This window comes from Zingiber officinale, chromosome 3B (assembly GCF_018446385.1).
Source record: "Zingiber officinale cultivar Zhangliang chromosome 3B, Zo_v1.1, whole genome shotgun sequence".
Lineage (NCBI taxonomy): Eukaryota > Viridiplantae > Streptophyta > Magnoliopsida > Zingiberales > Zingiberaceae > Zingiber > Zingiber officinale.
The window spans coordinates 19,721,018-19,737,047 of NC_055991.1; the positions used below are offsets into that span (position 1 = coordinate 19,721,018).

Here is a 16,030-nt window from a genome sequence, read left to right on the forward strand (position 1 = left end):
AATACACAATTTTGCATCTCATGTCAGACAAGAGATTCTGCATGCACAAACATCACCATATTTGAACAATGCAGCGTGTCTAACTATAACTCTAAAGGTTTATCTAATATCGTGATTGTAATCATAGTTCTTGGTGCTAGTTTGCTTAATATTCTAGTCCTTTACCTTGTTGTAATTTTCTTTCTTAGATGTAAAAGAAAGAACGATGATGTTCCATCCTTGCTTGAAGATGATGATGTCCCATCCTTGCATGCAGATTCTTCTTTCCTACTAAAGAAAGTAATTGAAGCTACTGAGGATTTCAATCCGCAATATGAAATCGGTAGAGGAGCTTATGGAATAGTATACAAGGCAGCCCTCGCCACAAGAAAAATATATGTTGTACAGAAGATTTCTTTTTCAGATCAGAAACGATCAAATCCAAACATGATAAGGGAAATCCAAACTATTGGGAAAATCAGGCATAGACATTGAGTGAAATTGGAGAATTTTTTGTTTGAATTGGAATATGGACTTTTATTCTATGAGTATATGGCAAATGGCAACCTCCATGATATTCTTCATGAGATCAAGCCGGCACCAATTCTGGAGTGGAAGGTGAGGTACAAGATAGCTATTGGCATTGCCTAGATTATCTTCACAATGACTGCCGCCCTACGATCATCCACCGTGACATAAAGCCTAAAATTATATTGCTGGATGCTGATATGGAACCACATATCTCAGATTTTGGGATTGCTAAGCTTGATCAGGATTCTACTCAGTCAGCTGCTATTATTGGCACCCTTGGTTATATTGCACCAGGTTTGCATTTCTTCTTTTTCTTTCCTAAGTAAAAATAGTTCTTAAATTGTTAACAGGTAACCAATCTTCTGCTTAGATGTATAATTGCTTCTATGGTTCAATTCTGTACTGTCAAATAATACATTTACGGTTAGTAAAAACTAGAATTGTCGTGACCCACTCGATGCATGAGTTCACTGGATAAAATCTTATGTTTCTTGTTAAATAGCTAGGACTGATTGAACACTTAGACCGAAAGCTCAAGTGGTCATGAAATACACCACCCTTACGTACTTTACACTTCCACGTACATTACTTACAACTGCATGCATTGTCTTGTTATGCTTCTATACTTTGCAACAGAGGCCACCTACATGACGAGAACGAGCAAGGAGTCGGATGTATACAGTTACGGAGTTGTCTTACTTGAACTCATAACCAGAAAGATGGTCATCGACCCTTCGTTCTATGAAAATATGGGCATAGTTGGATGGGTGACTTCCACCTTGGATAGCACTAGTAAAATAGAAGTTGTCATAGATGAAGACCTCGCGAATGAAGTCCCAGGGACTTCAGAGAGCAAAGAAGTGAACAAGGTTCTTTCCTTAGCCATGAGATGTGTAGCAGCAAGGAAGGCAAGCATGCAGCCTTCAATGCAGAATGCTGTCAAGGAGTTGCAAGATATCAAGTCTAGATTTTCAGCTGGTTCTCAGAGACAGAGGATATCTGAACCCACAACTAGTACATGAAATCTTATTTATTTTTCTTTTCTCTTTTGAAAAAAAAAAATCTGAGAGTGCATTTACTGAATGCTTCTTTTCTCAAGAGTATGTATGCATTTACAGTTCTTGATATGAATATAATTGTAGTGAATTAGACTGGAGGAGTACTGTTTTGTATTACAGAAAAGTTCTATTTAGTATCAGTACTGTTAATAACAAGTTCTGATTAGCATTCATTAACTGAAGATTCATAAAATAAAGTGAGAAATTTCCTTATGTATAGAGAAACCTAAAGGAACAGAACAAGATTTGAAAATACAAATTGTTTCTCTGCCAGTTTTCATTCTAATTAAGGTGGGAGAAATGACCCCTTAATTGGGATTCCAGGATTAATGCAGGTGCTAATTGGGTGTGGCAACATGTCGAATAAATGCATTTTCTATGAACTCCTTCAATTTGTAATCATGCTCGACAAATTCAAATTCATTATTCGAAAGACAAGATATATATATGCAACAGTTGGCAAATTCGAAATAGCAACATCTTCATGAAGTCTACTGGACGATTATAGTTCAGGTAAGGCGTAGGCTTGCTATTGATCTTTGTTTAGGCTTCTTTGGGGGTCTGCAATTGGGTAAAAATCATAGTCGTCTTTGTATCCTGGAACTGAAAAAATGGCACAATTGCCGCTATGGGACTGAATCCTGGACTTTATGAAACTGTAAAGTTCAGAGAAATCTGATGCTATGAATCTGATTTTTGAAACCAGAAACTGAAGCATGAATCTGATTCTGGAATTGATTGCAGCAGTTCTTAGCTCAAAGCCCTGTTTATTGCCAAGTTAATATGTTGATTCTGAACAGCCGAAGTTGGAATTCAACTTCCTATTAATTCAGTGCTTGCTCCACATGATTCAAGCCAAATTCCTTCAAGTTCTAATTTCTGAAACTGGGATTACAGTAGCTGGTTTCAATTCAGAAACTTCAGAACCAGAATGATAACAATGCAATCTTCAAGCATTTTAAGAAGAAAGTAAAATTAAGGGGCTGTGGTCAAAAGCTATAGGATTTGATTGAAAAAAATGATGAGAATTGCACAACAGAAGCTACTTCAGAAATCAAATTCATTGTTCTTATGGTAACAAGTTCTTAAAACTCCATTGAACTTGAACCCTAAATCTGAATTCTTGAATGACGCAATTGATAATCTGAACATTGATTTCTGAATGCCTGAAACCTTTGGCAGTTAAATTCTCTAAGCTTTTATTGATTTTGATGTCCTGATTCAGAAGGAAAAAAAATTATGTCCTGATTTCTTTGTGCCAACCCCCATTGCATGTTTTATATCAATGACAGCCTTAAGAGAGCTGATGAGCTGCCATTGACATTTGATGTTACCTTTTCTCTAAATCTTTCACAATCAAGAACCCATAATTTCCCTAAATCTGATTCTTGGAACTAAAGTCTGAAAAAAAACTATAATTCTGAAATTCCAGAAACCAGGATTTCAGTAATTCCCTGAATCTGAATTCTGATTTAAATGCAATTCCCAGCATTTTCTGATTATTGAGCATTCTAAGGGGCTGATTATTGAAACTGAAATACGGCAGTTGGTTTAATTTCAGTAACTCCTGCATATGAGCAACAAGAAGACATCTTCAAGCCATTCAAGAAGGGAGTGGTTACTGAATTGTTTTTACAAGAAGCATTCTGATTTCTTTTGAACTGAGTTGTTGAAAGCTGAATTCTGAATTTTGGAAATATATAGCTTCTCAGCAATTCAGAATTCTGTACTGATACAAAATCTGAACTTGAATGGGAAATAGTTGGAAAATGGCACAACTGAAACTTGAAATCTGAATTCTGGAATTCTGAAATTGTAAACCTGTTGAGTGCCAATTCTTTAAGTTGCTTCAGACTAGAAATGATTTGATTTGAAGCTCTTACCATTACAGTGTTAAATGGTATTACATCCTATATAAGAGCCTTCATGAATCAGGCCTGAACTTCTTTTAAATTGCACTTTCTTAAACTGAAATTTAAAGCAACAACGGTTTGGAAATTAGTTTCATTTCTGAAACTCTTTGGCGAGGTTTATGGACCTGTTTTCTGAGTTTCTGAATTGCAGGAGTTCTTTAAACTTGAATCTGAATCTGAACTCTGAAGTGCTGAAATCAATGGTAGCTTAATTACCCTCATGTAAGGATGATGCAAGTTTTCGGAGGGCAAAAGTCATTAATCGAAACAAGTGTGAAGATTGAAATTTTCAGAACCTAGTACGGAAGAGATTGTTGGACAACAAAGTGCATACATATTAGAGATCATTGAAGAGCAATACTTCTCACTCAATGAAGTTGTTTTACAAAGAGCGTATAATGTTGAAACCCCCAATCATGGTGAAGTTTATTTGGAGATATTCTTCTTTATATAGTCGACTCATTAGGTTTATTCCTCCAATACTCTCACTTCCTCATATATTTCTTTTATCTGCCATTTTATTTGTCACACTTAGTTTTTTTTACTCTATTTCTATTCTTAATAAATCCTTTGGTTTCATGTATGCTATATCTTTATAGTGATGGAGAATTAGAAAAGAAGCAAGCTTGTGGTAGTGAAATGTTGTGTGTGACATCAAGTGAACCTCCGCTTCCATATTTGATTGTGAGAGCTAGAGTGAAAACATCTATCTTGTGAGGTTGCATCTTTCTTAGTTTTTCAAATGGATTGAAATCACCATGTTTATTAATTATTGTAAGGATTGAATTCATGAATGTTTGATCTTTAGATGGTCTTAGTTAATTACCTTTTACTATCTTTTAGGTATTACTAAGAAATTAGGTGGGTGATGATTTTTAGTTTATTGCATGGTTTTGTTTGCTTGCCCAAGATATGCAAGAATAAGTGTGGAGGATTTGATAACCATCCTTTTGTCACAATATTTAGGTTTCTATATTCATGCTTTTTGATTTTCTCGTGTGTTAAATTCGTGTTGATATCATATTTCACGAGTTGAATTCATTTCTGGGTTTTAATGTAATTTATCTTTTATTTGTGAAATTATGTCTAATTATTTGAATGTGATCTTTGTAGCAATCAAGGAGCCATGGACTTGAGTGAATTGATCCAAATTGGGCTTAATTATGAGATTAATTGACGATTCAAGGAAATCTAAGCCATTCATCACGATCTGGTCCATCCGACTCATTGAAGAATAGATCATCACTGTAGATTAGGATCTGGAGTCTTTGATTCTAGATCTGAATTGATCTAGCCGTTGATCAAGATCTAGAGAATTCTGGGTTGTTGATTGAGATTCGAGGTGTTCAAATGAGAAGCTATAGTGGTTTGGATTGCTATCATTAATTCCTTCATCTAGATCTGATCCATTGAATTCCACAGCATCTCCTTCGTCTTGATTCGGATAGCAATTCCATTCCATCCTCAAGAACAGAACTGACTCCTATCCCACACATTAGATCACTCATTCGATGCCAATCAGTTTCACCATCTTCTTCTTCACAACCGTGCCAATTGATACAAGCTTAAGGGATGCCCTATCTTGAATTATAAGCACTCTTAGATTGATAGATTCATTAATTGTAAGCTTTTGATTTTGCAGTGGGAGCAGTTTTGGAACAAAGAGTGGAGGGAGTGTCTCATGTAATTTATTATGCCTCCAGGACATTGAATGCTCCTCAAGAAAATTACACTACCATGGAGAAGGAGCTTTTAGCAATTGTTTTTGAGTTATATAAATTTAGATCATATGTGCTTTGCTCTCATTTGGTTTGATGGTTTTTTTCTAATCATGCAACATTGAAGTTCCTTCTTAAGAAGTCGGTCACGCCCCGGGGGAGTCCCTGTCCGAAGAAATTTTGACAGCATCTCCCCTGTACGGCTGACATTCTGAACCATTTTTACAGACACAATATACCTCAGCCACAGGCGCTGGAATATACACACAACCACGCAGTTTATATGCAGCCTACTCGGCTGATACAATAAAAACCAAACACAATGGAAAATATAATGGACAACACATACAAACTAAAAACGAAGACTGCTAGCCGGCTAGGCTTACACCACACAACAAAACAACACTCTAGAAACAAAACCAGAACACAAAGCTAAATACACATGGTTCATATACCAAAATAAAAATAAACAAAAACGGAGATAGGTCTTCTGATGTGACGTGGGGACCAGCAGACAGGATACTCTAAGCGACTCCATAAACAACACAGTACCTGAAAAAGATAGTGTCCACGGGGTGAGTTCAACAACTCAACAGATACCTAGTTGACATGTATAGTAAACTATAACAAATAGTAATAACTATGGAGTACAGTTTCCTGGACAAAAGCTGGAAATGCACAATAGAAAAGGCTTAAGGGAACTGTACTCACCAGGGCCTCCTATCAGAATAATAAGGTCATCAGACCGAGAGTATCATAAATCCTGTATGCATGTCAAACATATGCATCCATCCAAATGCAGCATATAAGTGCAACAAACACAATCAGTAAATGCATCAATGCGTATGATGCCAATGACATGTCCTGGTCACCCCTACTCTCCAGTCAGACGTCTCACACACGATGGTGAGACCGAGTGGGTAGGGTTGTGACAACCGTACACTCTGCCATCACTGCTCCTGATGAGTGACTGAGTGGACGGGATGCTGTCGGAGTACACCTATCCTCCTACCCCAAATCATAAGTGGGGGAGCGCAATGCTCTCATCTCCCGGTACACAATGACGGGGAGGGGTCCCGGCGTGCTACCACGCTACAGTCACACTACCCATGAGCGTCCCAGCGGAGCACCACCGAGCAAAACTGACGTGCTACCACGCTACGTCACGCTACCCATGAGCGGACCAGCGGAGCATCGACAGAGATGAAACTGGCTATGTGCTCAACAATAATGGAGCAGACTATCGCGCAGCATGCAATCATGCGAATGGTGCATGACACTAAGCATGGCAAAATCCTGAACAGCATAGCAATATCCATATATATATAAAATGTGTACCATAGGACAATAAACCAAATCAAAGGTACACAAATCAGATAAGGTATAAAAACCTAGATCCTGAACATAATAAACACATGGTTGTGTCACTACCCCTATAAGCATGTATAATCAGGTAGGTACTAACATGAAGTGCATAATAAGTAAACAAAACAAACATGTAACAGGTATCGGGTAGTGACCAACCGAAGCAAAGACGAGCATAATTATTACTAAAGGTTATAACCTACTAAACATATCAACATGACATTATCAAAGATAAGTCAAGGTACCCGCCTCCAATCGAAAAATCCAATCCAGTCCAAATCCGACGTCGAGATGCACGTCTCGCGTCAAAGTCCTGTAGTACATGGTATCCATATTTAGCTAATTATATATAAATAAATTAGCTAAATCAAATCCTCGAGAAGCTAACATAACTCCAAATCCAATTATAAACTCTAATTGGATCATCTAACTCCTCAATCGATTCTAACTAATCCATCTAACAAAATCCAATACACATAATCTACAACTAAGCAAATGCTAAATTCATAGACCACATAAATTACAAAATGTATCAAGATCACCACTCTTTACCTAAAAAATCACAGCCCTCACTTCTGTGGATTAAGGTCTTCTGCTGCTGAACAAATAACACCACAGGGCACTACTTCCTCACCAATCCGTAACCTAGGTTAGCAGCAAGGAAAAGATCAAGATCAAGAGTGGAGATCACTGCCAGACAATAACCTAATTCCAACCAACTTACCTTCTTCCTCTCCACTGGTCGGAGGTGATCAAGAATCCGACGACAGTGCTAGGGAATGGGTGAAGTCAGCTGCCGGCGCTAGGACTGAGGAGGAACGACAGCGGCGTTGGCAGGGTACAATGGCGACAGATGGCGTTAGGGCAGAAGGTAAGGTCGGTTGGAGAACCAGTGTAGAGGAACGACGACCCTCGGTTGGCTCTTGTCGGCCAGCGAAGATACCGTTGACAGAAGAGAGGAAAAGGGAGTCTTCAGCGTCGGCGGCTGTGAACCCAAAACTAGGGCACGAAAATCGGCCGGATGAGGCAGTAGTGGTGGAGACGGCTAGGAGGCGATCGGTGGCTTCCGACCGATGTCAGCCATTGCAACCGGGCGATGTGGGGGAAAGGGGAAGCAGGAGGTTGGCCGGTGTCGCGAGAAAGTGAGGGAGGAAGGATCGGGAGTGGGAAGAGGAGAAGGAAGGGGACCAGCTCGGCTTTAAATCGTGAGGCAGGGAAGAAACCGTCGTGGTTAGGGCTTGGGTTCGGCGGGGAAGAAAAGAGAAGGCGCGGGGGGGGATTGGGGCACGATGATGGGAGAGGAGGAGAAAAAGAAAACAAAAAGGAAAAAATCAAACTTTTGCTCGCTTAAATTAGGTAGCCTAAACAGACTTTCCCGGGACCCCGTTTTTATCCCCGTAAACTCGTCCATAAGAGCTCCGAAAAATTCTCAGAAATTCTGGAAAATTCCCTTATCATTATTCACTATTTTTTCGGTATTTTACATATTCCCTCACTAATAAAAATTTGGTCCCCCAAATTTCGTTATCTACCATCAGCAAACACTAACAACAGGTAAAGAGTATAAATGTTGAACGGTAAATTAAATCACATACCTCAAGTAAAAAGATGGGGGGTATCGAGCTCGGATAATATCCTCGAGCTCCCAGTTAGCCTCCTCGTCCGAATGATGCTGTCATCCGACTTTAACCAGCCGGATAGTCTTGTTCCACAACTGACGCTCTTTCCGGTCCAGAATCCGTACCGGAACCTCCTCATAAGTGACGTCAGGCTGAACGGGAACTGAGATATCTGTCAGCACATGTGTCGGGTCGGGTACGTATCTCCTCAGCATAGATACGTGGAATATGCTCTGGAAATAGTAGTGTACATTTTGAATATGGTACCTTCTAAATCAGTACCCTTTACTCCCATGGAATTGTGAAATGGGCGTAAGCCTAGTCTGAGTCATATTCGGATATGGGATAGTCCAGCACATGTGCTGAAGGGAGATACTGATAAGTTGAAATCACGTACAGAAGTTTATCTGTTTATAGAATATCCTAAGGGAATGAAAGGTGGTTTGTTTTATAATTCTAAAATTCAAAAGATCATTGTTAGCACCAATGCTCGATTTTTAGAGGAAGATTATGTAATGAACCATAAGCCCATGAGTGAAATTATTCTCGAAGAAATTAGAGAGCACACATCTAGTCTAGTACCAACAGTACAAGATAAATATCACAAGAAACTGCAACACATGTTACAAATGATGCATAGTTACAGACAGTGCCTCGTCGTAGTGGGAGGGTTGTGAGGCAACTTGAGAGATTCATGTTTTTGGGAGAGTCTTCGGACTTGATCCCTGGTGAACATGAACCTGATCCCCAGACATATGACAAAGCACTCCAAGATAAAGATGCAGTATCTTGGCAAAGAACGATGAATTCTGAAATAGAATCTATGTATTCTAATAAGGTCTGGGAGCTTATAGAACCACCAAATGGTGTAAAAGCCGTTGGATGTAAGTGGATCTACAAAAGGAAAAGAGGGACAAATGGGAAGGTAGAAACCTTCAAAGCAAGGCTTGTTGCGAAGTGGTACACTCAGAAAGAGGGAATTGATTATGAGGAAACTTTTTCGCCGGTGGCCATGCTTAAGTCTATCTGGATAGTCTTATCTATTGCCGCTCATATGGATTATGAGCTTTGGCAAATGGATATCAAGACAACTTTCCTTAACGGAAGTCTTGAAGAAAACATCCATATGAAGCAACCAGAGGGATTTATTGCAAAAGGCAAAGAGCATCTAGTGTGTAAGATCAATCAGTCAATTTATGGACTGAAGCAAGCTTCAAGATCTTGGAACATCTGATTTAATGAAGTAATCCAGTAGTATGGATTTATTCAGTGTCTGGATGAGTCTTGTGTATACAAGAAGTGTGATGGAAACGTGGTGGTATTACTTGTACTATACATAGATGACATTTTGTTTGTAAAGCCCGAAAATTCTCAAAATAATTATTAGAAATATCCTAGTATTTTTCTGGGATTTTAGGACATTTTTATGGAATTTTTAGAGTAGCGGAAGTAGCAAAAATAAATAGGACCGTAAAATGGCCTACGCGGGAATTGAACCCAAGACCTATTGGGTCCTACGACTTATAGATAGCTTTAGTAACCGGATGAACCTAGCAGGGCCGTGCTGAAAGGAAAGGGAATCAATTTAATTTATATTTGTAACGCCCCGGCCCAGGCGGGCCCCACCTAGACCGTACCGGGAACGTCACTAGAATTGTCCATCGGGTTGACGACTAGCTCCACAGACCACCGGAGGTCCTTTCAGCGTGCTTTGTCCTCACTCGCACGCACCCTGGAAAACTTCCCAGGAGGTCACCCATCCTCAGATTTCTCCAAGCCAAGCACGCTTAACTTTGGAGTTCTTTGAGTTTGGGCTTCCGAAAAGGAAGGTGCACCTTGGTGATATGGATAGTACCATCTAACCCTTTAAGTCATACTTAATCAGAATCTCAGAACCGGGGTATTACAATCACCCTCACTTAAAGACACAACGTCCTCGTTGTGTAACCACAAATCACACCACAAACAAATCCCAGAATCTCCCTTGCTAGGTGGTGCCCTGGGTGCTCCTACCACAGGCGCACTCACGGTCGCAAGGTCGCTCTGATACCATCTGTAACGCCCCGGCCCAGGCGGGCCCCACCTAGACCGTACCGGGAACGTCACTAGAATTGTCCATCGGGTTGACGACTAGCTCCACAGACCACCGGAGGTCCTTTCAGCGTGCTTTGTCCTCACTCGCACGCACCCTGGAAAACTTCCCAGGAGGTCACCCATCCTCAGATTTCTCCAAGCCAAGCACGCTTAACTTTGGAGTTCTTTGAGTTTGGGCTTCCGAAAAGGAAGGTGCACCTTGGTGATATGGATAGTACCATCTAACCCTTTAAGTCATACTTAATCAGAATCTCAGAACCGGGGTATTACAATATTAGAGTTGGGCGAAATTACCCACTTAATATAAATAGGGAATTAATAAGTGAGGAGTTATTAGATTTATTCGTGACTTTTCTCCTCCTCACCCTAACCTCACGCCGCCTCCTCCCTCCTCTTCCTCTCTCGGCGCACCAAGCCCTGAGGGCTCTAGGAGCACCTTTCCGGCGACGACTTCGACACGAGGATGCTTCTCTCCGTGAGAGGAACCCGTAGACGCGAGAGGATCGCCAAGAAGATCTTCTCCACCGGAAATCTAGCGATTAGAATCATAAGAAATCTAGCACAAGAGGTAAGAAACCCCTCACCTGTAGTATAAGTAGCTTTCGTATGAATTGTAAGCTTCAGTTTAGTAATATGTAGACTTTCGGCACAAAGGATGCGAACTAGCGCATACCAAGTGTTCAAATAAATTGTTAGCACAGTTAAAATGCAACTTAGGCATTTTATTAGCTTAGATAAATGCAATAGAAGCATTTTCACAGCTTATTTAGTCTTGCTATAGCTCTTATAGGACTAGATGTCCAATGGGTGGGCTCCCACAATCGCCTCTAGGTTCAGACAACCTAGCTCTAGGTTTAGATAACCTAGAAAGAGCAAGACAAGTAATAATTAGCTATGTTCAGTATTTTATTTTCTCAGTGGCACTGTACTGGATTAGATATCCATTGGGTTGAGCTCCCATAGTCGTCCCTAGGTTCAGCTAACCTAGTAACCCTACTAGATTCGGAATTTGCAACCCCGGGTTTAGTTAGGGATGCGCGCACAGCAAGTACAGTTGTCGGGCCCAAACAACAACATGATTATGTATTTTAATCTATTATGAATATAGTTTTCAAACATCACAAAATAGTTATGTGAACTCAGTACAGCTTCAGCATCAGATTAGTATTAGCTTAGCTCAGTTTTATATCGGTGTAGCTTTCTGTTGATACAACATGATAGTTTATGATTAGCTCTATTGCTATGATCCGTTTTGCTTTCTATGTGTTGTATGTTATGCCATGCTTAGCATATTCAGTATGTTCTTTTCAAATAGCATGTTTTCAAAGCATAAATAGCATCGTATGCATGTTTTTGTGAGGTAGATGGTTTCTTACTAAGCTCTCAAGCTTACAGATACTATTTTCCTTATACTGCAGATAAAGGTAAAGGGAAGATGGACTAGTGGAGGCTGGAGGTCAATGCAGTGATGAAGATGTGTGTGGATGGAACTTGGAACAAAGATCTTAGGGATTTTAGCAAGTTTAACTATTTGAACTTTGTTATTTTAGTTTTTGCCGTTCAGTTTGCTTAAATGTTATGAATTAGTGGATTATGCACCATGACATGTGTAGAATGCTAGATAATTGATGTTAGGAGGCATTTCATTTAGTTTGGAATTGATATGAGTGATTTTGGCACGAAGTAGTGCTGAAATCAGGCTTCTGGTGTGAAATCAGAAACCCCAATCGATCGGTCGATCGATTGGGGCTTCTCAATCGATCAACCGATCGATTGGGGCTTCTCAATCGATCAACCGATCGATTGAGAAGTTCGTACCGCGAACAGTAAGCTCCTGGATCGATCAGCCGATCGATCCGGATGCCTTCATCGATCACTGGATCGATTGGCCAGTCTGGATCGATCAGCCGATCGATCCAGAATATTGCCCCGAGCACAGTAGCGTGCTGAATCGATCACTGGATCGATCCAACCTAAGTTCCGTATACAGTAGCCACCTGGATCGATCAATGGATCGATCAAGCCATTCTAATCGATCCGTGGATCGATTGGGAGGCCTGATATCAGCCAGGAACCCTTAGTTAAGTTCCTTGACCATTGGGGGATGTAATATATGTCATGAATAGTTTAGATTACACCCCTTAGCACATGTAGAACCAAGAAATGATAATAGTTTAGTAAAATTTTAATTAGTACAGTTTCCGCACTTAGATTAATGATGGTCATGGAATAGTTAGCACAGCATAATGTGACGGTCCGGCCTTACAGCCTAGTCAGTAGAAGGCGGGTCGTTACATTGTTAGTTGGAAATAATATCAAAGTGTTGTCGGAAGTAAGGGTATGGTTGTCCAAGAAATTCGATATGAAGGACTTGGGAGAATGCGCATATATTCTTGGGATCAAAGTAATAAGGGATCGCAAGAAAAGAATGTTGTGCTTATCCCAACCTTCATATATCGATACAATCCTAGCTCGTTTTAGCAGGCAAGACTCCAAGAAAGGTTTTCTACCTTTTAGGCATGGAGTATCTTTATCTAAAGAGATGTCTCCGAAGACATCAAAAGAGATAGAAGAAAAGAAGGCAGTTCCTTATGCTTCAGCAGTAGGAAGCCTAATGTATGCTATGTTGTGCACGAGACCGGATATCTGTTTTGCCGTGGGCATGGTTAGCAGATATCAAAGTAACCCTAGACAAGGACATTGGACTGCTATAAAGTATATATTGAAGTACCTTAGAAGGACTAAAGATTATATGCTAGTTTACCAAGCAGATGATTTGCTCCCTATAGGTTACACGGATTCTGACTTCCAATCAGATAGGGGCAATAGTAAGTCTACATCAGACTATGTATTTACTTTAGGAGGTGAAGTCATTGCATGAAGGAGTGTTAAGTATAAATGCGTTTCAAACTCAACCATAGAAGCTAAGTATGTGGCAACCTCTGAGGCAGCCAAAGAAGCTGTATGGCTTAGGAACTTCCTAATGGACTTAGATGTGATTTCTGGTTTGTCCAAAATCATCACAATTTATTGTGATAATAGCGGTGCAGTAGCAAACTCGAATGAACCACGAGTCCATAAGGCGAGTAAACACATAGAGTGCAAGTATCATCTGATACGAGACATCGTAAAGTGGGGAGAAGTTGTTGTCACCAAGATTGCATCAGCAGAAAACCTGGCAGATCCTTTCACGAAGGCCCTTCCGACAAAAGCTTTTGATCAACATGTTGAGGGGATGGGGATCAGATGTATGACAACATTTATGACAACATAGTCTTTTAGTATAAGTGGGAGATTGTTAGTGTATTTTAAAAGCCTAGTTTTTTATAAACATTTATTTTTGAAATAAAGAATCACATTGGTCAAATGTCTACATTTATATGCTCAGTGTAGTTGTTCAATTAATTTATATTGTAGATAACATGGTATGTGGTGTCACACACAGAAGATCATGTTATCAGTTCCTTATAAATTATAAATAGTAGCTCACGACTAAGATGAATAGGAATAAACCATTGGAATAGTCGTAGTATAATTTGGTATTAGTTTATCTTGACTATAAAATTACACTAGTACACTCTGAGTGTATTGAGCAGGACCATTTAAGGTAGTTTCTTTTTATACTGACTGCATAAAATAACAAGACCTTTGTTATTATGGAAGGGTGTGCTCTTAATCCTGATATAATAACAAGTGCATATATTTAGTATTTATTTATTTAATTTATCAGTGGGTGAGATTTAGTTCGATAAATCAATAGGCTCGATAAGTTGAGAAATAATATTATTTATAGTGTGTGTTGTTGATTATAGAAGGAAACTGTGTCCTACAATCTAGGTTGATGATGTCCCCAAGAGGAGCTCATAAGGATTATCATGTAAACCCTGCAGGTGGACTTAGTCCGACATGACAATGAAGTTGGGCGGTACTACTCTTGGAGCTAGATATTAATTAAGTGAGTTGTCAGTAACTCATTTAATTAGTGGACGTTCTATATTTTAAACACAGGGAGACTAACACACTCATGATAAGAAGGAGCCCATATAGTAATATGGGATTGGTGTGGTAGTTCAATAATAACTCTTTAGTGGTATGAGTTATTATTGATGAACTCGAGTTGGGTGTTCGGGGTGAACACGGGAAGCTCAAGTTCATCGGGAGACCAAACCAATTCCTCCTCTCGGTCCCTGTCGTAGCCTCTTATTTATAAAGTCTTATACCCACCTAAACCCAACTTCCTACCCACCTTAAAGTGGCCGGCCAAGCCTAGCTTGGAGCCCAAGCTAGGGTTGGTTAAACCAAGGAGAGATGGGTTCAAGTAGGTGGTCGACCCTAGCTTGGAGCCCAAGAAGGTGGTTGGCCACAATAAAAATAAAAGGGATTTTAATTTTAAAATCTTTCCTTATGTGGAAGCCATGATTTAAAAGAAAGTTTTAAAATTAAAATTTTCCTTTTATAATTTCTACAAAGGATTAAGAGAAAGATTTGATATCTTTCCTTATTTGTAGTTAAAAGGAAGATTTTAATTTTACAGAAAATTTTTCTTTTTGTAATCATCCACATGTTTTAATAGAGAGATTTTAATTTATAAAAGTTTTCTTTTATAACCAACCATGAAGGGAATTTTAAAAGAGAAATTTTTATTTTAAAAATTTCCAGAAACAAATTAGGAAGTTTTAATTTTGTGTTTAAAACTTTCCTTGTTTGGAGGACATATAGGGGCTGCCATTAAAAGAATAAAAGGATTTTTTAATTAAATTTTCCTTTTATTGGTGAGGAAAATAAGAAAATTTTAATTATGTCTAAAACTTTCCTTATTTGTCAAGACCAAGGAATATAAAAGAGAGGGTAGAGGTGTCTCACCTTTACAGCACATCTATTATTTCTCTCCTCTCCTTTCCTTGGTGGTGGTCGGTTCTCTCCTCTTTTCTTTCTCTCTTCTCCTTTTGTTGAGGCCGGCGACACTTGGAGGTCTTACTTCATCTTGGTGGCCGGTTGCTTGTGGAGAAGAAGAAGAGAAAGAAAGCTTTCCTTGAAGAAGAGTTGGTGGCCGAAACTTGCAAGGAGAAGAAGGAGGCTTGGGTGGATTCTCATCTCGGTAGATCGTCACCCACATGACGCCCGAGATAAGAAGAGGAATACGACAGAAGATCGTGAGGTCTATAAGCTACAAAAGGTATAACTAGTTATTAGTTTCTGCATCATAACTAGTTTATTCTTTTGTTTAGATCTTGAAATACCAAACATAAGAGGCTAACGATTCTAGGTTTCGGATTTATGATTCGATTTTGTGTTTCTTTTATTTTTCAATCTTGTGATTCGATTGTTCTTAGTGGTTAGACCTAGTGTTATTATAAGGAGATTAAATATTAAATTTCATTGAAAGGCTTTGTCTAGGAAGTGGTGGATGATCTCATACCCAAGAAGGCCTACTGCCTCGCCATGTTTAACCTGGAAGCGAATATCTGAAATAAATATTTAATCAAATTTGTAACATAGGTGGATTTGGATTAATAATATTAAACATCGTTTGTAATCCAAGTTTAAACCTCTAAGAACAGATAAGTTAAATTTGGAATCAATAATGTTAAGTTCTGTTTGCGATTCCAAATTTAATTTCTAAAGAACACAATAGGTTGTTAGGAAAGGTTCAGGACTTGTACAAAAATTTTGTACAGGGGAACCGGTACGATATTCCGAGTAGCAACCAACAAGAACATCTCTGATCTGGATAAAAATCTCTGGATCTTCAT

At 39.3% G+C, this 16,030-nt stretch overlaps 1 protein-coding gene across 1 annotated transcript; it reads left to right on the forward strand.

The window, feature by feature from the left end:
• The first annotated feature begins 707 nt into the window (after positions 1-707).
• On the forward strand, positions 708-1,532 carry LOC122054728 (receptor-like protein kinase). Its single transcript, XM_042616167.1, has 2 exons — positions 708-804; positions 1,147-1,532. Exons 1-2 carry the CDS (start codon positions 708-710, stop codon positions 1,530-1,532), a joined length of 483 nt encoding a protein of 160 aa, XP_042472101.1.
• The last annotated feature ends 14,498 nt before the right edge of the window (positions 1,533-16,030 follow it).